Source organism: Saccopteryx leptura, chromosome 10 (genome assembly GCF_036850995.1).
Source record: "Saccopteryx leptura isolate mSacLep1 chromosome 10, mSacLep1_pri_phased_curated, whole genome shotgun sequence".
NCBI classification, from domain to species: Eukaryota; Metazoa; Chordata; class Mammalia; order Chiroptera; family Emballonuridae; genus Saccopteryx; species Saccopteryx leptura.
The window spans coordinates 43,111,475-43,136,270 of NC_089512.1; the positions used below are offsets into that span (position 1 = coordinate 43,111,475).

Sequence of the window (24,796 nt, forward strand, 5' to 3'; positions counted from 1 at the left end):
GCAGGTTTCCAGGCAGAGGGAACAGGAGCAAAGATGAGTTTGGGAGTAGCCAAAGGGGAGGCTAGAGAAGTAGGGAAAGGCTGGAGTTCCTCTTGCGGACATTCACTTTCTTTCATCTTTTATAAGTATTTTAATTTTGAATCTGTTAAAGAAAAAATGATTAACCTATTTTTCAACTAACTTGACTGTTGGGCTTTCATATTTTAGCCTAAGAATATTTATAAATTAGAAGTGATCAAATAATTAGATGTTTGAAATATAACAATAGATTTTGCAGTTATTTTTCCATTACTCAAAGTATATATTCTTATTAAATTTAAAGACTCTGGTGAAAACATTTGAAGTGTGTGATCTTCCTGTTCGAGCTGCGAAGTTTGTTGCAAGGAAGAATTGGGTTGTGACAGGAGCGGTAAGTAATTACATGAATTTCTAATCCCATCTTCTGAATTGGTCAAAAATTATGTAAACAAGTTGCAGAAGTCTATTTTTTTTGTAAATTAGTGCAGTGTTTTGAAGCATGGACTTTATATCTAGAGCCTATAGTATACTTTTTTGTGCTGTTTACTTCATAACAGTAATTATAGTTTTTAAATTTCCATTTCTAGGATGACATGCAGATTAGAGTATTCAATTACAATACTCTGGAGAGAGTTCATATGTTTGAAGCACACTCAGACTACATCCGCTGTATCGCTGTTCATCCAACCCAGCCTTTCATTCTAACTAGCAGCGGTAAGAGGGGACCCTCTTGGTTCTGTGCATCTCTTTGAGTAATTTATTTTCATTCAGTGAGACATGCAATTCTTTACTGCTGTTACAAGTAGAGCTCTAATTCCAAGCAGCCTTTAAACTATTTAAATCCATTAACTTGCTATCGGAGCTGCTTGCTTTTCTATTTTAATGAGATATCAACTCTGTTTAGGATTTGTGTAGCAGAATTGCTCCAGTTCCTGTCAGGGAAGACCTGAAGGTGTAGATGCTTAAACATCTGCTGCACAGAAAGCTCATTTACATACTGATGAGCGAGCTTTTGGCAGATTGCCTGTACCCTCATCGGTTTTACCTTTATATTCAGACTAGTTTGCTCCTTGGTGTTATGTATAAAACAGTGGACCTTTTGGAGGGCAATTAAAACAAGTTGCATTAAATTGGTAATAGCTCTTTGAAATGTTAAGTTAAAAATTGAGAAGTAATTCAAAACTTTTTAAACCAATCTTGTATTGCAAGATAATTTTTTATTCCCTTAGTAGTCATTGCCATTATTATGCAGTCATATATACATTCTAATCATATTTGCATGTTTTTTTGTCATTCTGTAAAGTCCATAATCTGTCTTAAATTTTTCAGTGAAGTTTTTATATTTGCTATTAGTAATTTCTCTATTTTAGCCCCATTTTTCTGTAGAAAGTTAAGTTTATTCTTAGAATAAATAAGGATTTTGAAAAATAATATATATATATATAATTCTGATACTGTTTCAGTAGGTCATGAAATGTATGATTTGTGTTATAGATCTGGTGCCTTAAAAGGCACAGAGACTTCTTATTTCTGAATGAAAGAAATAGAAATTGCAGATAACTTGAGACCTTTTTTTTTTTGGCCTAGATGACATGCTTATTAAGCTCTGGGACTGGGATAAAAAGTGGTCTTGCTCACAGGTGTTTGAAGGCCACACCCATTATGTTATGCAGATTGTGATCAACCCCAAAGATAACAATCAGTTTGCCAGCGCATCTTTGGACAGAACTATCAAGGTAGGGTGTTCACTATTTGTGTCAGTTATGAATAATGGTGAAATATAGTTGTTTTAGGTTTTTACTACTGACCGGAAATTTGTTTCTGTCTTAGAAGTTTCTCTTAAAATCTCATTTTGAAGTCAAAATAGGAGTCTCATTTTGATCCAGAAAGGCATGTTCTGTTTAGAAAATTATTGAGGCAACTTGGTGTTCTTAATGAAGAAGTATGTTTCCATGTGGAAGCAGTATTTTGTAAGACTTTTAAACCTCTGCAAACCCAGAATTTAAAAAAAAACCATATCTTTACTAGGTTACTATTTTCTGTCTTTTTAATGTATTTGCTGTTGACCTCTGCTGATTACAAATCTATTCTTTATTTAAATTTTATCTGCTTCCATCCTCTTTTTCTTATTCCATTTCTTCATACTGCTGCCAGTTATCTTTCTAAAACATGGATTCTATCTTATCAGCTGCCAACCTAAGGATAAAATTCAAATACCTAGTGTGGAATACAAGGGTTTCCAAGACTAGCCTCATCTAATAGTATGAGATATCTCCTATAACCCTGGTCTAGTCACCATTCTCTAGAGATGCCATGAATGTTCACAGAACCTTACCTTATTTAGCTGTTCCCTCTGCCTGCAGTACTTTTTATTCTCCCTTTTTAAAATTTTTTTGGTATTTTTTCAAAATGAGAAGGGGAGCAGACAGACAGACTCCTGCATGTGCCCAACCGGGATCCACCCGGCAAGCCCACCAGGGGGTGATGCTCGGCCCCTCTGGGGCGTTGCTCCACTGCAGTCAGAGCCATTCTAGCACCTGAGGTGGAGGCCATGGAGCCATCCTCAGTGCCCGGGCCAACTTTGCTCCATTGGAGCCTTGGCTGCAGGAAGGGAAGAAAGAGATAGAGAGAAAGGGGAGAGGGAAGGGTGGGCACTTCTCCTGTGTGCCATGACCGGGAATTGAACCCGGGACTTCCACATGCCAGGCTGACGCTCTACTTCTGAGCCAACCCGCCAGGGCCTATTCTCCCATTTTGATTTATTTTTCTCTGGTGAATTACTCATCCTTCAAGGCTTAGCACAATTATTTACTCTGAGACGCTCTCTTCAGACATCTATTTCACCTCTAGACAGAGCCAGTCATGCTCATCGCATTCATTCCATTGGGTTTGCCTCTGTTATGGCCTTCACATTGAATAATAATGTGCCTTCGGGAATTTTTATCCTTTGAAATGTTGATGTTTGGGGCAGGAACTGTGTGTCACCTTCCTCCCCCAAAGAGACATTAGCAAGCAGCATAGTGCCTTGTCTGGACTAGATAGATGCTAAATATGTGTTGCAGTCATATTTCTTTTTTTATTACAATATTTAAAATATTTCTGTATTCATAGATTTAATACGATATATGGCTTTAACTTTTGCTTATGATTATAGCTATCTAACATTTTTTCCTTTAACTTATATAAAATGTTATATGTTTGACAATTTAATTATTATTAAATGTTATATGTCTGAATATCTTAGTGTTTTGACCTTACTTTTTTTCCCTTTCATTGCATTGTCCTTACTTTTGACATAGGTTGGAAACTTAGAAATTAGTTTGGAACCTTTTTTAGCTAAATTAGGTATATCTTTAGATTAAGAATTGTCTTATCTTTGGCTATGGTAAAGTTTGTTGTGCACAGTAAGTGGTATACATTTGTTTGCACATCTTTATACTTCCCACAGGGACTCCCATATAGTAGGCATTCATTAAGTAGTTGTAAAGATAAAGTTCAACACCAATGCTTTAGTAATGTTTGACTACTTTTCCATACTTTTAATTAAGCAGTAATTTTTTAATACATCTTATGAAATCCACTTTCATTAGCTTTATATTAAATCTCTCATAAAATCACTTCCTTTCCTTAAAGTTTCTCAAAGTGTAGCCTGTGGATTACCTGATGTGTCTTTTAAAGATCTAGTTTCCTAGGCTCGTTGTAGAGTCACTGAATCATAATCTCTAGGGATGAAAGCTGCAAATTGGCATTTTGAGATTACATCATACTGATTCTGCCCCCTGGAAATTCAGGTAAAGTGAAACAGAACAAAAACAAATGGGTAGAAAACATGAACATTTTTAGCTTCTCTCTCCTGGGCTTTCGCGTTTTATATATTATGTCAGAGGTGTGGTAGAGCTGTTTTCTGAGAAGCAAGACCCTGTATTGACTGGCAGATGCTGTTGCTCTCTGAAGGTGTGGCAGCTGGGCTCTTCCTCACCAAACTTCACTTTGGAGGGACATGAGAAAGGCGTGAATTGCATTGACTACTACAGTGGCGGTGACAAACCATACCTCATTTCAGGTGCAGATGACCGTCTGGTTAAAATATGGGACTATCAGGTACAGTTCCTTTATAATTCTACTTTCCATATGTTAGACATGCTTCTTATGTTTCTCACAGGACAGTTAAAACTTAGATTGTTGAACTCTGTTCATAGCATAATAACTCAAGGTCTCAGTATTTGTACCTAAACTGTGGTCCCAGAATTCTCTGTGAATATGAAAACAAATGCCTGTCACAGTTTAAAAAATAAAATGCTGTCATGTTTATTTTTCATTTAATAGTAGAAATTAGAAATTTTAGGGTTCTAGCCACTCACAGAAGGCATCACGTGGGGTGCCGAGGATGGCAGTGCTTTTGACCACTGTGGCTGGTGTGGGTTGAGTCAGTTGTGAGACCTAGAACTGCTGACCCAGTGGGTGGCCTACCAACCTGGCAGTCGAGTGGCATGCTTTGGGGTGCGGGAGCTGTGAACTGGCCACATCATAGAGCTCCGTGGAGCCATTGCTGCCATAGTCCCCCATTCCCAGCCAGCCAGCCATTGCTGCAGGCACACACTCACTGCACTCCCTCTCATGGTCTGCCTCTGGGGCCATGGTTAAAGCACCAGCAAATCCTGGTCCTTGACCCTCTACCACAGTGGTCCCCTAACCTTTTTTGGGCCACGGACCGGTTTAATGTCAGAAAATATTTTCACAGACTGGCCTTTAGGGTGGGATGGATAAAGGTATCACATGACCGAGACAAGTGTCAAGAGTGAGTCTTAGACGGATGTAACAGAAGGAATCTGGTCATTTTTAAAAATAAAACATCATTCAGACTTAAATATAAATAAAACGGAAATAATGTAAGTTATTTATTCTTTCTCTGTGGACCAGTACCCAATGGCCCACAGACCAGTACCAGCCCGCAGCCCGGGGGTTGGGGACCACTGCTTTACCAGACCTCAGATTCAAAGACCTCTTCACCGATGTAGTCACCAGAAATATTTATTTATGACCGAGACAGAGAGAGGGACAGACAGACAAGAAGGGAGAGATGAGAAGCATCAGTTCTTTGTGTGGCACTTTAGTTCTCACTGATTGCTTTCTCATATGTGCCTTGACCATGGGGCTATAGCAGACCGAGTGACCCCTTGCTCAAGCTAGCGACCTTAGGTCCAAGCTGGTGAGCCTTGCTCAAACCAGATGAGCCCACACTCAAGCTGGTGACCTCGGGGTTTTGAACCTGAGTTCTCTGTGTACCAGTCTGATACTCTATCCACTGTGCCACTGCTTGGTCAGGTGTCACCACAAATCTTAAATTGTGAAATCCATCGGATAGAAAAGAACATTTCAAAGTGAAGACTACAGCACCTCATCAGTACCGTGTAAGGCCCAACAGTGGAATTATTGACCCAAGGGTGACTGTGACTGTTTCATAATGCTATAGCCTTACTATGATCACAATAAAAAGCGTAAACACAAGTTTATAGTACAACATTCCACCAAGCATTTCAGATATGGAAAGAGGCAAAACCCTGAGGAATTATTGGATGCTAAATTGAGGTGTGTTTTTGAAATGCCCAAGGAAAATGATGCATTGAACGATCTGGTACCTAGCCAAGCTATCCCACTGAATGCAGCTACACAAGATGGACCCATGCCAAAACCAGTGTTTCACTCAATGGTACTGAAACTCATGGAAGAGTATGTAGAAGACTTCAGAAATAGTGAAGCTCTCAGAAGAAAATCGACACCTGACAGGTGCTATCACAAAGATAGCACACTTAGACCTGGATCAGCCTCATCTACATCTATCAGAGATAATGTCACCAGTCCCATTCCTTCTTATAATTGCAGCTGATTTTAATGGATTCTTTCTAGGGGAATTCTTTTTTGTAGAGTGAAGCATGCAGAGCACTATTTATTTTATTTTATTTTGACCACAAAGATTGGTTTACCTACCATTTCATTGGTTATATGGCCCAGTGATCAGAGAGTGTGTGTGTGTGTGTGTGTGTGTGTGTGTGTGTGTGTGTGTACATGTGTACACAGTATCATAGTCTTCACCTTTAATCTCTTACGGTCAGAAAACAATAAAAACCAACTGTTCCGCTACTGGACAAATTGTATATTACCAGGTCATCACTAGCAGATGTGAGTGGCACATTTAGTCCTTTTTGAAATTCATAAATATTGTTCTTTCTTTGTGTTCTTTTTTTCTTTCTTTTTTCTTTTGCAAGTGAGAGGAGGGGAGACAAAGAAACAGACACCCGTGTGTGCCCCAATGAGGATCCATCTGTCATCCCCCAGCTGGGGCCAATGCTCTGCCATCTGGGGCCATGCTTACAACCGAGCTATTTCTAGCACCTGACATGGAGGCTCCACAGAGCCATCCTCAGTGCCTGGAGCCAGTGTGCTCTAATCAAGCCATGGCTGTGGGAGGGAAAGAGAGAGAGAGAAGGAGAGGCAGAGTGGTGGAAAAGCAGATGGCTGCTTCTCCTGTGTGCTGAGAATTGAACCTGGGACATCCATATGCCAGACCGATGTTCTGCCACTGAGCCAACTGGCCAGGGCCTCTATTATGGTTTTAAGAGTTCAAGAATTGTTCAACTGCATTATTCCATAAGTAGGTGGGATGTAAAAGTGAGACTAAGAGACATTGATAAGAGTGTGGTGGTTACGGGGGTTGGGGGGAGAGGGAGAGGGAAAGGGGGAGGGGGAGGGGCACAAAGAAAACTAGATAGAAGGTGACAGAGGACAATCTGACTTTGGGTGATGGGTATGCAACATAACTGAATGACAAGATAGCCTGGACATGTTTTCTTTGAATATATGTACCCTGATTTATTGATGTCACCCCATTAAAAAAATAAAATTATAAAAAAAAATTAAAAAAAAAAAGAATTGTTTAAAATCTTGTTAATACTATTTTAAGAATCCCTTTAAAGCTTATATGTTACTGTTACCTCTTGAAATAAGACTTCTTAGATTGCTAATTCCACTTATTCAAGACATGATGCCAAGAGGTATTCTGTGGGGAAATGATGCCTCTTACAAACTAAATTTTCTCCTTTACCTTTGCTAAGATCGTGGCAGAATTTTTCTTATCCCCTGTAAGGCAGATGTTGACTGAATTTTTCATTCCTACAGTCCTGTCCAATGATATTTAACATAAAAATAATAAATAAAACTTAAAAGATTAATAAAACAAAGAAATTTTAACATTTTAATTAAAGTGAATTATTACATCCTTTAGTATCATTGGCAGACTTGTTTATATTTGAAAACTAGCAGAGCAATGAATAATGTCATGAACTAGCCATGGTACAACCATTTTGCCATATATTCTTGTAAACGTAGATATGAACTCTTGTAACTCTATAATATTTTTGGTTGTTTTTTTTTTGTTTTGTGAGAGAGGAAGAGGGAAGGAGAGAGAAGGAAGCTTCAGCTCATTCCACTTACTGGTACCATTGATTGCTTTTTGTGTGTGCCCTGACTGGGGCTCAGACTGGCACCTTCGGGATCAAGCTGGTGACCCAGGCTTGAACTGGCTCCCTCGGTGCACTAGGTCAACACTCGATCCACTGCACCACCAGCCAGGGCTTTTACTCTAGTTTTTATCTTCAAGATTTTATTAAATGTTATTTTTTTGTTTCTCACATAAAAATTTCCCCAAGCAGTTAATAGAAACATTGTCCTAGGAAGAGTTAGGGTGTGTGTGTGTGTGTGTGTGTGTGTGTGTGTGTGTGTTTTCATCTTTAAATGTGATATTTACATTTGCCTGTACTATGAAATAAGAGGAAATATATACACAAGATAATCCTATTTTAAAGATGTACTGAATACTGTTCAGATCTGTGCACTGGGAAAATTAAGGATGAGTCACTTGTTTTTCTCTAATAAAAATGTTTCCTGTGTCTGGATTCCAGAATAAAACATGTGTGCAGACACTGGAGGGCCATGCCCAAAATGTGTCTTGTGCCAGTTTTCATCCCGAGTTGCCAATCATCATCACAGGTTCAGAAGATGGTAAGTTGGAAATGTATGTTTATTCCTGTGCTAATAATTACTAAGTGGATATTTAAGTCAGGTACGTCTGCATTGTAATTGGTGTTTTCCAAAGATTTTTGATATTTTTATTAGACTAGAGTACTTAAACTATAAAAGAATAAAGAGATATCATTCATCAGCATCCTAATATGTTTTTTTTTTTTTTGTTTTTTTTTCATTTTTCTGAAGCTGGAAACAGGGAGAGACAGTCAGACAGACTCCCGCATGCGCCCGACCGGGATCCACCCGGCACGCCCACCAGGGGCGATGCTCTGCCCACCAGGGGGCGATGCTCTGCCCATCCTGGGCGTCGCCATGTTACGACCAGAGCCACTCTAGCGCCTGAGGCAGAGGCCACATAGCCATCCCCAGCGCCCGGGCCATCTTTGCTCCAATGGAGCCTTGGCTGCGGGAGGGGAAGAGAGAGACAGAGAGGAAAGCGCGGCGGAGGGGTGGAGAAGCAAATGGGCGCTTCTCCTGTGTGCCCTGGCCGGAAATCGAACCCGGGTCCTCCGCACGCTAGGCCGACGCTCTACCGCTGAGCCAACCGGCCAGGGCTCCTACTGTGTTTTGACTCTATTACTTTTAAATGAAGACATTTAGAAGTCATAGAGAAAAACTGAAAAAGCCTCTGCTTTGAAGTCTAAAACCTGGGTCAGATTCAAGTTCTGTCACATCATGAAAGTGTGCTTTGGGAAAATTATGAAATGGGAATAGACATACCCACCTCACAGGATTCTAGTGAAAGGATGAGAAGAGATCTCATGTATAAAGCACCTGTTGCCGGGAAATTCTGTCATTAGAATTACAGTTCTTAGTTTTAGTTTCTTATACTTTTTTAAAAAATTTATTGATTGATTTTTGGAGAGAGAGAAGGGAGTAGGAAGGGAAGCATTCACTTGCTGTTCCACTTAATTTTGCATTCATTGGTTGCTTCCCATGTGCGCCCTGACTGGGGATCAAATAAATTTTCTATTTAGGTTGCTTTATAAAATCACTTATAGACTAGCTTAATTTTAAAAAAAGCTGCCAGGAAGTGTTTTCTGTTTAAACATAAAGACTTCCATGTGTCTGGTTCACCTGACACAGTTCATTGTTGGCTGTTGAAGTTAAAAGGGAATATTTACCTTCTTTTCTTTAGGAACAGTGCGTATATGGCATTCAAGCACGTATCGCCTTGAGAGCACGTTGAATTATGGAATGGAGAGGGTGTGGTGTGTGGCCAGTCTGAGAGGGTCCAACAATGTCGCTTTGGGCTATGACGAAGGGAGTATCATCGTTAAGGTAATCGCTAATTATACTAGCTCTCTGAATAGATTATTATAGGGGAAGCAGTTTTCGTTGTGTGTTCAAGCAGTCATTTTTCAAGTCACCAGGAGTGTTAAACTGGCACCGCTTTTATTAAGCACATGAGATTAAGCACTGGAGATCTGAAACAGAAGAAAGTAAAGTAGGAAATATTTTGCTGTGGTTTTGCTTTTCCTTTTCGTTGCTAAGAGTCACTTGTTCTTCCAGCTTGGTCGGGAGGAACCTGCCATGTCCATGGATGCCAATGGAAAGATCATTTGGGCCAAGCATTCGGAAGTCCAGCAGGCCAACTTAAAAGCAATGGGAGATGCTGAAATTAAAGATGGAGAAAGATTACCACTGGCAGTAAAGGATATGGGCAGTTGTGAAATATACCCTCAGACTATTCAGCATAACCCTAATGGGCGGTAAGCCATCGGCCAAATCTCCTTTTGAGCTTCTTATGTATGTTAGAGCAGGGTTTGCATGGCCACAGAGTGTCCACTCCTGCCCTGTGGTGGACATTCCTCACAGAGCTTTTGCCCTGGCCTCACAATCCTTGGCCCAGCTGCAGGCCCCGTACCTGTGGATCAGGTTGGCAGGCAAGGTGGAGCATATTTGCCTTCCTGGTCTGGTCCACCACACAGTTTAGAACAGTTACATAGTTTTATGTTTACTCTTATTTCAAATATGTTGGTTTGTGGCCTTGTGCTCCTTTGAGGGCAAGGATCATGTCTTACCCTGAGACTCGGTAGGTGCCCTTAGTATTTACTGACTCATTGCTCTTAAGAAGAAAAGCTGACTTTGAGGTATATATATATGTATCTTTTGGAAAAGGTTTGGGATTGGCAATAATTCTTTTCCCGAATTTGAACCATCAATTCTGTTCCTCCTTTAAGATTCATAAATCACCAAACATCTTATGAGAGAAGAGTTGCTAAAACAATGAATTTAAGCCTGTGGAGCTTTAAAAATTATTTTTACAGTAGATTTGGGCATTTTATAATGGTGTCCTGAATATTAAAAAAAAACAAAGTATATAAACTAAGTATGCTGCCTAGTTCAGTAAATGATATTCATGATTATTTGTAATAAATTCTTTTTATGAAGATTAATAACACATTATATATTTTTCCCTTAATATAAAACTTTTTTTTTGAAAGACTACTGACTTTTAGAGAGAAGGGAGGAGGGTAGAAGGAGCAGGAAGTATCAACTCATAGTAGTTGCTTCTCATATGTGCCTTGAGTGGGCAAGCCCAGGCCTTTGAACCAACAACCTCAGCGTTCCAGGTTGATGCTTTATTCACTGCACCACCACTTTTTGTTTGTAACTTTGCATTTCCCCTTTGGCAATTCAGTAGCAGTCAATACAGTATTCTAAATTAGAACTTTTTAAAGAGAGTTGCTTTATATCTATTGAAAAAGCTTTGGCTATCCAACATTCTACTTATACCCATAAGTTAAATGCTAAAATATTCTGTTTATTTTGATAAAGTCATTGTAAACTAGAGTGAGATATTTTTGTTTGAATCAGCGGTTCTCAACCTGTGGGTCGCATATTTTCCAATGGCTTTAGGTGACCCCTGTGTTTTGGTCGTTCGACCCCCGCCAGGATCGCGACCCACAGGTTGAGAACTGCTGGTTTGAATGATCAGCTTTAAAATGAGAGAGGTCTTGCAACAAGATTCTTATGGCGTAAATGTAATGAGCAAAGTGCTAGACCTCTTGGTGCTCAACAAACCCTGGTTGAACTGTTGGAGTCCTCCCCATGCATCTCCAGCCATTCTTTTATTTATTTATTTATTTATTTATTATTTATTTATTTTTTTTACAGAGTCAGAGAAAGGGATAGACAAGGACAGACAGACAGGAACGAAAAGAGATGAGAAGAATCAATCATCAGTTTTTCATTGTGACACCTTAGTTGTTCATTGATTGCTTTCTCATATGTGCCTTGACCGTGGGGCTACAGCAGACTGAGTGACCCCTTGCTCAAGCCAGTGACCTTGGGTTCAAGCTGGTGAGCTTTGCTCAAACCAGATGAGCCTGCGCTCAAGCTGGCGACCTCAGGGTCTCAAACCTGGGTCCTCCGCATCCCAGTCCAATGCTTGATCCACTGCGCCACCGCCTGGTCAGGCCTTCTCCAGCTATTCTCATCTTCCTGTCCCCAGTCTCCTTTATTTATAAAAAAAATAATAATTAAAGCCACTGCAGCAATAACCCCAGCTTCATAATTTGCTTTTGGATTTGTTGGGTAGAATACTTATATCTAGCTCTGTATTCAAAGAAATGTATAACTTTAAAAGATACTAGGTTCAGTTGTAACAATCAACTGAAATAACATTTGTCACTAGAAATATTTTACTATAAATATGAATCATTGTTTCTTGTACATGTCATTGGTCCTCTGTAACTCCCTCCCTGGCTTCTGTAATTTCTAGGTTTGTCGTGGTTTGTGGAGACGGTGAGTATATCATCTACACAGCAATGGCATTGAGAAACAAGAGCTTTGGGTCAGCCCAGGAATTTGCGTGGGCACATGATTCCTCAGAGTAAGTAGACTGTGTGGTATCTAGCTTGCCCTGATTGCAAATAGGTGTTGGGTTAAAGAGGTTCTTGAGGCCCAGTGCATGCTGTGCTTCTCCACGTTAAAGAACAGCTCTCACCAGAGCTATCTGTTGGAAGGTGAGAGTCAGAGGCAGCTGTGCAGCATGAGCTGCTTTGTCCTTTCTGTTTTCACTGTTGAGCTGGCTCACTCAAACTGACCTAGTAAACCCATGAGCTGGGGACCTAGCACCAATTCCCTTGATGGAAGTCTAGGGCAGGGCCTGGTGCTTAAGGGTGAAAGGCAAGGTAGGTCCTCACATTAGGTCCTTGGTCAATGACCCTGTGACCTGGTGGCTGAGGTGCTGCTTCCCCTTTCTGAGCTGCTTGTGAAAGGTGCTATAGTCTGATGTCATCTTGACAAGAACTTCATTGAATCTTTTAAGAAATTCATGTCCTATTCTTACCTCCTGTTCTTAATAAAACAAATTCTGTCTGACTTTAGAATGTTCACAAAATGTTGTTATAACATTTACCTTGAATTATTATACCAGAAAGTCACTGGCTGTTTCCCTTTTGATTCCATTTTGTTGCATGAAATACACATTAGGTTTTGGTCATTTTTCAGACCATATATGGAATTATATCTTCACGGTTTTCTTAGTCTTGTTTCTCCATATTTTGGGTTGCCTCTGGATCTAAGTGGATAATTAACCCTCAGCATGGTGTTATAAAAATGCATTTCTTTTTTTAACAAAAAGATTCACCAAAAGGTAAAGAATTGTTTTGATCTTTTCATAAATTTCCTAAATTCACTCATTCCTACACAGTTCCATGTACTAAAAGGTCCTTTGTTATCATCTTAAGAAAAATAGCTCATGAATTGCCAGAGGCGGTTTAAGGTCTGTTGAAGCCCCGAGCGTAGAAGAAAATATTGGGCCCCTTAAAAAAAAGAGAGAGGGAAAATAAAAATACATGTTAACCATATTTTTAAATAAAAAATATTATGTACTATTAATGTTAAAATTGCACATATTAAAACCAAATTTGGAGTCATTAGAAAATGTGTCAAGTTGGGGTTTGTGGGGCCCTTCAGAAGTCGGGGCCCACAGTGCGCGCCCGGTGCGCCCGCCGTTAAATCCACCTCTGTGAACTGCCTCACCCTCTCAGCAGAGCGCTGCCTCTGGTGTGTGCTCCCACTTTCAGCTCTGTCCAGCCAGGACACTTCAGTATCTTTTCTCTCTGAGCACAGCACTTGTCAGAATACTCTGGACTGCCCTGCAGGGGCCACAGGCCCCTTTCAAGGCACATGCCTGAATATATGCAGTTTTCTTAAGTTTTTGCCAAACATGTCTAACTAGTGAGCCACTTACAAACGTTTTTTTAAAGTCACTTTTATTGAGGTGTAATTTATACAAAATACTTCTTTTAAGTGTACATTTCAGTGAATTTAAACTAATGTATACAAACTTGAACCCACCAGCACAATCAAGATATGTACTACTCACAAAAATTAGATCTTTCAAAATGAATAGGAAGTGATAAAATATCCTCTAATTTTTGTGAGCAGTATAGAACATTTCTATCACCTCAAAAAAAAAAAAAAGCCCATGTTTCCCTTAACAGGTAGTACTCTGCTGGGCCCCAGGCAGACACTGACCTGCTTTTCGTCACCATGTAGATTAGATTGGTCTTCTTTAAAGTTTTATGTAAATGGAGTTATGGAGTATACACTCTTTTGTCTGGCTTCCTTTGCTGAGCTCGGTGTTTTTGAGAATTAATTATCCATATTGTTGCATGAATCAGTAATTGGGTCCTTTTTTGCAGAGTACTATTCCATTGTACAAATATACCACAGTTGGTTTAATCTTTCACCCATTGATGGACATTTGGGTCTTTTGTCAGTTTCTAAAATATTCTGGAAGCCCCAGTAATTTGTGTAATAGTGTGAAACCCATTCATAATTTGTTCAACTATAAGGTGTTAACTCTGAGGGAAAATTTATGTTAGTGATTGTTCAGATGTTTTATATTTTTGCATAGTTCACTGCTTAAGTGTATTTGAAGATACTTGTAACGTTTGGTGAAATTATGGTTTAGTATGTAATATGCTGTGTTTGCCTTCTGTTTTTTTCCCCCCAGATATGCAATAAGAGAGAGCAACAGTGTTGTCAAGATATTTAAGAACTTTAAGGAAAAAAAATCATTCAAACCAGATTTTGGAGCTGAAAGTGAGTGTTATTTATATATGATACATTTTTAGAAGCTTTGTAATGATTCAAAAATCAAACAAAAACTTTTTGTTCTTTTTAGGTATCTACGGAGGCTTCTTATTGGGGGTCAGATCTGTAAACGGCTTAGCTTTCTATGACTGGGACAATACAGAACTCATACGCAGAATCGAAATTCAGCCCAAACATGTGAGTTCCTCCATTGTTTTTGGAATGTGCATCTTTGTGATGAGCCCTGGGTCCCCGAGGCCAAGAAATGTCCTTCTACCCTACTGTCCCTGTTCTACTGCATTGGACATAGCACCATTTACCTCAGGATTGCTTACAAATGTAGAATTGTGGTATTAAAATAAGGCAATAGATGTTGGAAGTTTTGAAAAATATAAAAAGTTATACATACATATGCCAAGTGCTAGTCATAAAAAAAAAGCATACTTTAAAGACAAGAAGTCAGAGAGGTCTTTATTTGGAAAGGCATGAAACATTCCCACTCATTTCAGAAAGTCTTCATACTTGACTTGGTAATGGCCGGGTAAACTCTAAATAACCATTCCCAGTAACAAAAGTTTCTACCTTTAGAACTACCTGCTTCTTTGACAGCTTTCACTGTTAGGAAAGTATCTTTGAGACAAATCCAGCTCCGTGGGATCCTGTTTCTGTTTTCTAGAGTATGCACTCTTTCTTAGTGGGCAAAGTGGACAAAAATTGGTTCTTGTAGGGTGCCAAAGACTTTATCTATAATGTGTATGTATTCATATGTCCTTGGGTTACAATAGTCTCAACATACGATGTTTCAAGTTTACTACTCTTACTCCCATAAAAACTTGAAAAAATGTGAGACGTGATTGTTTGAGTTTATGCCGTTAGCGTCGTACTTACGGACTGCATGGGCAAACTAGTTTGGTTGCACGTGACGGAAGAATAGGCAGTAACGCTGTATGAGTGAGAAAGTTGGCGCCCTCAGTACACTTACCTACGCCGTTTTGGACTGTTAAACGCACAAGTGTTCCGTTTGTGTTAGGCTAGGCTGTGTTTCGACTTATACCAAAATTCGGGTTCCATCGCTGTTGGAACGGAACTGTGTTGTAACCTGAGGACCTCCTGTATACCATATGTGTATGTATATGCGTTATACATGAATAAACATACATATAGTAGTATCTATGGTATTATGGTATTAACATTTCATGGGGGAAGGTTATTATGGAAACAATGTCTAAAAAAGGTTCAGGGGGAATTGGTATGGGGGAGAAAGGGTGAGAAATGCTATTCTAGAACAGTAGGGAATGGTGGCTCCTCCTGTAAATTACCGACTACCTCGTGAACATGACAGTGCTCCTGTCTCCCTTGTGTCTTTCCATTTCTAGACGATAATAGAACAACAGCACTGCCCTGTCCACCTTCCCAAATATATGTGTATGTTCATTACAATAAATTAAGTGTATACTTACCTTAATGGAAGATTACTCTTGTAATGAAGTGTATAAGCTTATCATATCCGTTTAGAAATTCAAAGTCATTTGTTTTTTGTCACTAGATTTTCTGGTCTGACTCCGGAGAGCTAGTCTGTATTGCCACGGAGGAGTCATTTTTTATCCTTAAGTATCTGTCGGAAAAGGTCTTGGCCGCACAGGAAACACATGAGGGAGTTACTGAAGATGGCATTGAAGATGCCTTTGAGGTAATCACATCAGCACCATTTGAGCTTTGTTCTTAAGTGACATATTCTTAGAACTTCACTCATTTTAACATTTTTAAATAAGTTTTGGGAAACTAAGCATTTAAGGAGTTAGGGAAAATGTGGAAATTAAAGTCTTGGCTCTAAGATCAGGGTCTAAAAGTGTTTAAAACAAATTTGTGCTTTGGTTTTAGGAAATCCTAGACTAACTTTGATATCTTTCAGTAAGGAAATTAGAAGGTGTTTGGTCTTAAGACAGTTTGGCCAGTGATTTAAATGAGCTCTCAAATGGTGAAGATAAATCATCCATGTGGAGATGTCCTGGAAGATTTATGAAATATGTGTCATGCCAGTTTCATGTGTGTGAGGAGTTTTTTTTAACAGGGTGACACTGGTTAGCAAAATTACACAGGTTTCGAGTGCACAGTTCTACAACACACCACCTGTATAGCATATAGATCAACGGTTTTAGATCACAGCTTTGACACAGATTTTACATTACAAATACTCATCTCGGATTTTGTTCTTAAATGAAGAAAGGAGATAGATATTGCAAGGATTGATTTTCTTTCTTGAGATAGGATTTTGCTTTGTATTCCTTAGTTATATTCTTTTTTGTTACTGACAGGATTTCTGTTGCTAAATAAGGTAATAAACTTTCTTTTCTTCTTGTAGGTTCTTGGTGAGATTCAGGAAATTGTGAAAACAGGGCTGTGGGTAGGCGATTGCTTCATTTACACGAGTTCTGTGAACAGATTAAATTATTATGTCGGAGGAGAAATAGTCACCATTGCCCACTTGGACAGGTAGCCGAGTATCATTTTGTTTTTGTTGTAGGCATCGTAATTTGAAACTATTCTTTTTAAACAAAATCTATTGCTGGCTTATAGGAATGATAGGCCTGGTTTTTCAGTGTTACAGTTAGTAGGTTGGCAGCTGCTAACCAAAATTACATCAATCAAATGGAAAGATTCTGAGCAAGGGGCAGAGAGAGGGAGTGTGTACTGATTGATCTGGACTTCTGAATTAGTTTCTGTTTCTAATACAGAACGATGTATCTCCTGGGCTATATTCCTAAAGACAACCGGCTTTATCTGGGGGATAAGGAACTGAACATCGTTAGCTACTCCCTGCTGGTTTCAGTGCTGGAATACCAGACGGCTGTCATGCGGAGGGACTTCAGCATGGCTGACAAGGTCCTTCCTACCATTCCAAAAGAACAAAGGACCAGAGTTGCACACTTTTTGGAGAAGCAGGTAAGAGGATTTTGTTAATTTATTTTTGTGTGTTTGTTAAAACCAGAAATTCAAAAGAATGTTTGTGGGTTTTTTTTAAATTTTTATTTATTCATTTTAGAGAGGAGGGAGGGAGAGAGAGAGAGGGGGGGGGGGAGGAGCAGGAAGCATCAACTCCCATATATGCCTTGACCAGACAAGTGCAGGGTTTTGAACCGGCAACCTCAGTGTTCCCAGGTCGACACTTTATCCACTGCTGCACCAGAGGTCAGGCAAAAAAGAATGTTAGTATGAATTTGAAAACCTTTCTTAATTGCCACTGATGCCCTTATGGCAGTGGAGTTTTTCCTGTAAATTTAAGTCTCTTGCTATACTCTTCTCCTTTTTCAATGTCCTTGGTACCCCATTTAAATTTTGGGGGTGAGAAATAAATGATTATCAGTCTTCCCTTTCTGTAGACTTCTTTTCCTTTGTAAATATTTTAATTTCTGTGCTCATCTTTCTCTCCTAGTTGACTTTATTTTTTTTATACCAGGAATGATATTTTTTTTTCTTAATGTTGTGTTTTGTTTTGTTTTTTCTTAATGTTGTGTTTTATAATCAGTTATATGTGCATAAAGTCTTATAAAGCTTAAGGAAAAAAACAGCCCTTCTCTTTCTCATTTCTATTCTCTAGAGGTAGCCACCTTTGATTCTTTTAGCTGACTCTGTTGGTATTTATTTCCACGTTCTAGATAACATGCTTATATTGCTGTTTCTCAGCTTTAGGCATTTCTATGACTTCCCACACTACAGACGATGAGGGTTTATCTTTCTTTCATTCCTTCTGTTTCTACCACTTATGTGCCACTTTGCTATTCTTTATTCTTCCAATATAGTTATGTCATGATTTGACCAGTGTTTGATATTTACATTATTATGGCTGTGTAAACACTTGCAGCTGAGCCATGTGTGTATTGTAGCTTTCTCTTCAATTTGTTTTCCATAAAGTCAGCAATTGTCTGCTTTTAAACTTTGCTTGTTTTTGTCTACTTATGGTTATTCTCCCTACTATGCTGGTCTCCAGATTGCCTTCAAACCTCCTGTCAGTATGTCCAGTCTGCTTCAGTCGGAACTGGTGTTTCTGCTCTCTCCATGGATGTCCCCCCTGCCACCATCTTATTGGGGCTCCCCTTTGCCTCTTTCTCGGGTCGGATCATTTGTATCCTGTACACCCATCTTCTTACCTGGTTTACTTCTGAATTTTGCTGGCACGTATCCTTCAGTAGTTTCCTGAGAAAGGGGTTATCAGTGGGAAGTAAATTTTTTGTGACCTTGACTGCGTGAAAGTGTCATTGTTCTTCCCTAAAACATAATTTACCACTTGACTGGATATAGAGTTCTAGGTTGGAGATAATTTTCTCTCAGAATTTTAAAGACATTGTTCTGTCACTGGCTTCTAGTTATTATTAAAGTCTAAAGCCATTTAAATTCCTGATTCTTGATACCTGATGGCTGTTTTTTCTCTCTAGAAGCTTTTTTGTTCTGAGACATCATGATGGCTGGCCTTAAAAAGGAATCAATTATAATTCATTCTGCTTGGTATTAGATGAACTCTTTTAACTGGAAATTCATATCCTTTATTTTTGAGTTTAAAAAATCACTTCTCCGATTATTTCCTTTCTTTGTTTTATACAGTCTTTGTGGAATTGTTATTCAAATGTTGGACCTCCTAACTGGTTTTCTCATTTTATTATTCTTAGACTTTTAAAATCTTGTTTATGAGTCAAGTTTCTCTTCTCTGTCTGGGGCTGTGAGTGATAGTTTTTTGTTGTTGCAGTTTTGAAATTTTCTTTTCCCCTACATGGTAGGCTTCCTTCAAGTTACTGCTGTTGTTCCATTTTGATCTCTTTCCTGTTAAGAGATCTTCCTCAGGTATCTGATCCTTGGGCACTCATTTCAGACTGGAGGTCTAAGAAGCAGTTCTAAAGGTTTGAGTTTGTGGGTGGGGTTATTTGTGTGGACTTAACAATATGTGATGTGGCTGGGTCACTTGGGCAACCTCACTGTCAGTGTCTTCATTTAAGAATTTAATGGCTCACTGACATTTTAGTATTGTCATACCCCTTGGGCTGGTTAGATTTACAGAGAAGCTCCCCAATCACTACCATTCTGGGGACTAAGTAGAAAGCAACTTAGTGTGTCAGTATTTAGTATTTTATTTTGTCCCAACATCCATTTTCATAATCTCCTGTTTTCCTCTTGATACTCAGGACTCTTTCCTCCCAGTGTGCATGGTATCTGTGAGGCCAGAGATCCTCTCCAAAGCATCAACTCATGTTTCCTATGTGTCAAGGGGTGTGAGGGACAGGAGTGGGGACTTGGGGTATCTAACTGCTTCTTATAAAGACTTTCAGGCAGTTTTGTTTAGCACTGCCCTTCACGAGACACCTTTGGGGACGCTGACGTGTTAATCAGGTGGTTTTCTATGTTGTCTTCACTAGGATTAATTTTCTCTAGTGTTTTACCAAATGTTGCTTCTGATGTCTCCTTTGCCTTTTTTTGTGTTGTTGGGAGTTTATGCCGTTAAAAAGAGTTCCTTTAATGTCACTTCAGTGGGAATCTGGAGGAAAACAGTATACTTAGTCTACCTGGGTTCATCTGCTTTGTTCTTGCCTGTATCTGACTAGTGCCATAGGTTTTCCATTCTCCACTCTTAGATTTTATATTGTCTACTTCAGGGCTAGGGAAGAAAAGGAGTAACACAGATTGGTATGAGCTTTGTACATGCGGGAGGGGCCGTTTGTGTAATCTGGGAAGTTAAATGTTTTAAACATGATGGTACAGCCATCCTGAGCATCAGGCAGGCCAAGCTCTGAAAACTGTTTCTGAGGACTGTGGAATGGTGCATGGGAGGGACACTTGCTGATGAATAAACTGGACATGAGACCAACACTAAAGGCATAGGTAATGCCACGCAGTCAGTGTCAGGACCTGAAAGCAAATGCTTGCTAAATGACATACAGATGATAGAAAATTGGAGGGTTTTACATTTGACTTTCTTTTCTTTGAGGGACTGGACTAGATGATCTCGAAGACCCAGCTTAGTGAGTAGATTACGAATAGCTAGGTCTACACTACTGTGTCTGCCTGTTCTGAAATGATTTGTTCAGTTGGCTTTCTAAAATCCTTTTATTTTAGACATTCTTATTACTTTTACATTTCTGATATTACTAGCTGTTTTCCTTGAGTTTATCTAGCGCTGGTCCAGCTTCACTGCTTACAGAACAGTAGGTACTGTGTGACTGTATTTCCTCTTTGGGGGTTCTTATCATTTAAATGACTGCTCCTTAATTTTTCTCTATCTTCTCAGAGTATTTTGTTATCTATTATTTTTGTTTGATTCAAGTATTGGGGTTTGTCAGCAAGGTATATTTATTTTAGTTTGAGAGGGAAATGGATGATATTCTGAGTGCATGTGTGTGCAGTATGTTTCTGTAGACTACAACACAGATTTGTATATACGCCACTTTTTAATCATTTAGGGCTTCAAGCAGCAAGCTCTTACAGTATCCACAGATCCTGAGCATCGCTTTGAACTTGCTCTTCAGCTTGGAGAACTAAAAATTGCCTACCAGTTAGCAGTGGAAGCAGAGGTATGTACTAAATAACTGATAGAAAGGCCAGTAGGTACTTCTTTTTGTTTAGTATAAATTTTTATTTAAATTTTCTGAAATGCAAACTACTTATTTTAGTGAGGTTATTGCCCCTCTTTGGGCTTGTTAAAAAAATGCATTCTCTTAATTTTGCATAAATTACATGGATTATATTGGAAGATATTCTTAGCATTCTAATTTGTTTTAAGTATTTTCATATCTTACAAGAGATCTACTTTGGAAGAGAAGAAAGATATAATAATAGTAGTACACTAGTCTGGAAACTCTTTAAAAAGAGTACAGATGTGGCAAAAATTTGCCAATCTCCTAAACTAGTGAGAAGATGTTGGGTTTTTTTTTTAACTACAGAGCAAAAGACAAAGAGGGACAGACAGGGAGAGAGATGAGAAACATCAGTTCTTCATTGCGGCTCCTTAGTTGTTCATTGCTTGCTTTCTCATATGTGCCTTGACCAGGGGGCTATGGCAGAGCAAGTGACCCCTTGCTCAAGCTAGCGACCTTTGGGCACTAGCCAGTGACCATGGGGTCATGTCTGTGATCCCACACTCAAGCTGGCGACCCCGCACTCAAACTGGTGAGCCCCTGCTCAAGCTGGCAACCTCAGGGTCTCGAACCTGGGTCATCTGTGACCCAGTCCAACACTCGATCCAGTGAACAGCCTGGTCAGGCTAGAAGATGTTGGTTTTAAAGAAGGGCTCTGACATTTTGATAAGTGATATTTTTATGGCTTTGTATATTGAGGGCTCCCAGTTCTGTTTTAGGTCTAGCATTTTCATATGTGCAAAATAAACTTTAGCTATGTTCAGATCATGCTAATATGCAGCATTTTGATTTCTGAGAAGCTACGATGACATAATATTTGTTATTTAAGTACAAGAAACAATTTTCTAATCTTTCCAAAAAAGGTATTAAATCACTTGTTAAAATGGCCATCTAATTACCTTAAAGCTTCTATTAGATATATATTTTCACTGTGTAATTAGAAAATAAAAATATAATGGGTTGGTGATTCCTAAATCATTAAAATTGATTTGTATTTAAAAGAATTTTGTATATGTGAATAATTTCCATTTCCTCATTATACATTTTATTTCATTTTGATAGAACCAGCTTAAGCACAGCTTGATACACACACACACACACACACACACGTGTGTGTCCTGTAGACAGCACAGTGATGTTCAAATTAATAGAATAATGTTGATGTTGTAAATTTAAATGTTTATTTTCAAAGATATTTTAATAGGGAATTTTCTTACAGTCGGAACAGAAGTGGAAACAACTTGCTGAGCTTGCCATTAGTAAATGTCAGTTCAGCCTGGCCCAGGAGTGCCTGCACCATGCACAGGATTATGGGGGTCTGTTGCTGCTGGCCACCGCCTCTGGAAACGCTGATATGGTGAACAAACTAGCAGAGGGTGCAGAGCGAGATGGCAAGAATAATGTGGCATTCATGAGCTACTTCTTGCAGGGAAAGTAAGTATTAATCCAAGGTCTAAAAGAGGTGGGCATAGTAATTACAAGTCCGTCCTTTGCATTGACTTTGAGGGTGGTTTCTGGAGGACTGTGAAGAGTGAACCCGAGAGAGAAGGATTCCTGGCCAAGTGGTGCTGCTAGTGGGACAGTCAGCACAGTGCTACCTTGGTGGTACTCACCTTCAGCAAAGGATGCTAGTAGTACATTTGGCCTAAATGTTTGAGGGAAATGAGCTAGTCAGGGAGGCTCCATTGGGAGAAATCTCTCAACAGCGGTGCCACTTACTGGCTGAAGCATTTTATTTTATGATGGCAAGAGGATGTTTATGCTGCCAAATGATTTCACCAAATTGTATAATTCTGATCTGTTCATGGCAAGAATAAAGGGAGGTGAAGATGCCAGTTACTTTTAAAGTTCAACTGTAAAGTATAAAAATGTCCTATTTTTAGGTGTGTAGTTAGTGAAAACCAAGTCATTTCAACTGATGTTATGAAATATAACAAAAGTATTCATTAACCTTGCCCTGCATGCTTTCGAAAACCATTTTATCATAAAAACTTTGTGTACCCCCCAGTATATGTAGTTATCATGTATTTTTTAATATTTATGTACTTAATATGTAATTATAGACAATATATTTATGAATTTATATACCTGTAAGAATAGGCCCACTCTTTCTTACCCGTAATTCAAAAATCCAAAAATATTCTGAGAATAGATTTTAATAACTTGATTTCAAAACTGGACTGGAACTTTGAAATAGTTACATGCCATTTAGTATTTATGTGTTATTGTGGAATATTAATGTTTGTGATTTTTATTTGACACTGATAATTAGGTATAGTATATATACTGTATTACCTTTCTAAAATCCAGAGAATTCTGGATTCGAAAACATTTAAGAGAGAGAAAAAATAGACACTTGGGTATTTCCCAACCGGACTCCACTGGATTGTCCAACACAGCCTGTGTTGGAGACACTGCCCTCAATAGTTCCCTAGTGCCCTGGTCGGCAAACTGCGGCTCGTGAGCCACATGCAGCTCTTTGGCCCCTTGATTGTGGCTCTTCCACAAAATACCGTGTGCAGGCACTACCTTGATAAGGAATGTACCTACCTATATAGTTTGTTTTAAAAATTTGGCTCTCAAAATAAATTTCAATCGTTGTACTGTTGATATTCGGCTCTGTTGACTAATGAGTTTGCCGACCACCGCACCCTAGCGGATGTTTTTATTCCCATTTCTCCTGAAGCCTTTCAAAGGTGCTCATCTCAGCTGCCTTAATTTGTCTTGAAAAGCCCCTTTTGATTCTTCATAGGAGTCGTTAAAACAAGTTAGGGAGATTGAAAATGGTCAAAGGTTTTCTCACCCTTCCCAACTCCTGGAGTCCACTGATTGTGGAAGACACCGGTGATGACAAGTTAATGGCTCAGTGACAGAATGAGTTGGAGAGGGAATGCTGACTCTGCGACACTAAAGCCACGTTTCATTACTGTGTGAGTGGCAGTGCTATAGCATCTATTCTGTCACTGTGCCTCTCCTTTTTCATCCTCAGGCTCGATGCTTGCCTGGAGCTCTTGATCAGAACCGGACGACTGCCAGAAGCTGCCTTCCTGGCCCGGACTTACTTACCCAGTCAGGTTTCAAGGTACAGACTTCCAATTCTAGGAAGAAATGTTTCAAATACAAACAGCACACTTATTTAGTCTCCCTCTGGTTCCATGATATCTGTATTAGGGTGGTGAAACTCTGGAGAGAAAATCTCTCAAAAGTCAATCAGAAAGCAGCAGAATCCCTTGCTGACCCAACAGAGTATGAAAACCTCTTTCCTGGATTAAAAGAAGCCTTTGTCGCAGAAGAATGGGTGAAAGAAACACATGCCGATCTGTGGCCAGCTAAACAATACCCGCTTGTTACGGTGAGTGGTTGGGGTGCCAGGCCTCATGAGGGGCGACAGGGTGAAAGTGCATAGATGACTCAAGGTTGTGAACTGTACTATATATATTATTATTAGAATAAGAGCTAATGTCTGGGATTTAAGCCAACTTCATGGATGAATTACAACTTCAAAATATTTCATTATTTCTCTATTCTCTGATAGCCAAATGAAGAAAGAAATATTATGGAAGAGGCAAAAGGCTTTCAGCCCTCAAGAACTGCAGTTCAACAGGTCAGCAATATGCTACATAAGATAATCTGGTTGAGCTTTGTTAACCATTTACTAGTCCTGATCAGCCTTCCTTTGACGGAAAAATTGAAATTCCTGAACAGATTCCTTTGTCTTTATATTATCTCCACTTGGGCTTTCAGGAACTTGATGAAAAACCTGCTTCTCCTACTCCAGATGTGGCATCCCACACAGCCATCAAAGACGAGAGGGTATGGCCTCAATCCCCAAACTTCCTATTGGCACTCCAGCCTCACCCCCCCTCCCCGTGAACTTCTGCAAGGTGGACAGGGCTCTGCATTTAAGTGATGTAATCAGCTTCAGAGCAGGGGCTTGCAAATGGAAGAAAGGCCCTTTTTGACAGACTGCAGGCACACCTCATTGTATTGCACTTCAGTTACTTTATTTTTTTACAACTTGAATG

General features: G+C 39.3%; 1 protein-coding gene and 1 pseudogene across 1 annotated transcript in view; both read left to right on the forward strand.

Annotated features, from left to right (window-relative positions):
- The window catches only part of COPB2 (COPI coat complex subunit beta 2), a 37,116-nt gene that overhangs the window by 11,645 nt on the left and 675 nt on the right, over positions 1 to 24,796 (forward strand). The window contains exons 3-21 of the mRNA XM_066350430.1: positions 323 to 409; positions 606 to 732; positions 1,606 to 1,754; positions 3,973 to 4,119; positions 7,977 to 8,076; positions 9,239 to 9,381; positions 9,613 to 9,812; positions 11,828 to 11,938; positions 14,072 to 14,160; positions 14,243 to 14,349; positions 15,698 to 15,841; positions 16,514 to 16,644; positions 16,887 to 17,094; positions 20,598 to 20,708; positions 21,991 to 22,205; positions 23,761 to 23,853; positions 23,943 to 24,123; positions 24,307 to 24,375; positions 24,516 to 24,584. Coding sequence (XP_066206527.1) covers positions 323 to 409; positions 606 to 732; positions 1,606 to 1,754; positions 3,973 to 4,119; positions 7,977 to 8,076; positions 9,239 to 9,381; positions 9,613 to 9,812; positions 11,828 to 11,938; positions 14,072 to 14,160; positions 14,243 to 14,349; positions 15,698 to 15,841; positions 16,514 to 16,644; positions 16,887 to 17,094; positions 20,598 to 20,708; positions 21,991 to 22,205; positions 23,761 to 23,853; positions 23,943 to 24,123; positions 24,307 to 24,375; positions 24,516 to 24,584 — 2,481 coding nt within the window. The remainder of the gene's footprint in view (positions 1 to 322; positions 410 to 605; positions 733 to 1,605; positions 1,755 to 3,972; positions 4,120 to 7,976; positions 8,077 to 9,238; positions 9,382 to 9,612; positions 9,813 to 11,827; positions 11,939 to 14,071; positions 14,161 to 14,242; positions 14,350 to 15,697; positions 15,842 to 16,513; positions 16,645 to 16,886; positions 17,095 to 20,597; positions 20,709 to 21,990; positions 22,206 to 23,760; positions 23,854 to 23,942; positions 24,124 to 24,306; positions 24,376 to 24,515; positions 24,585 to 24,796) is intronic.
- On the forward strand, positions 4,406 to 5,948 carry LOC136382397 (vesicle-associated membrane protein-associated protein A-like; annotated as a pseudogene).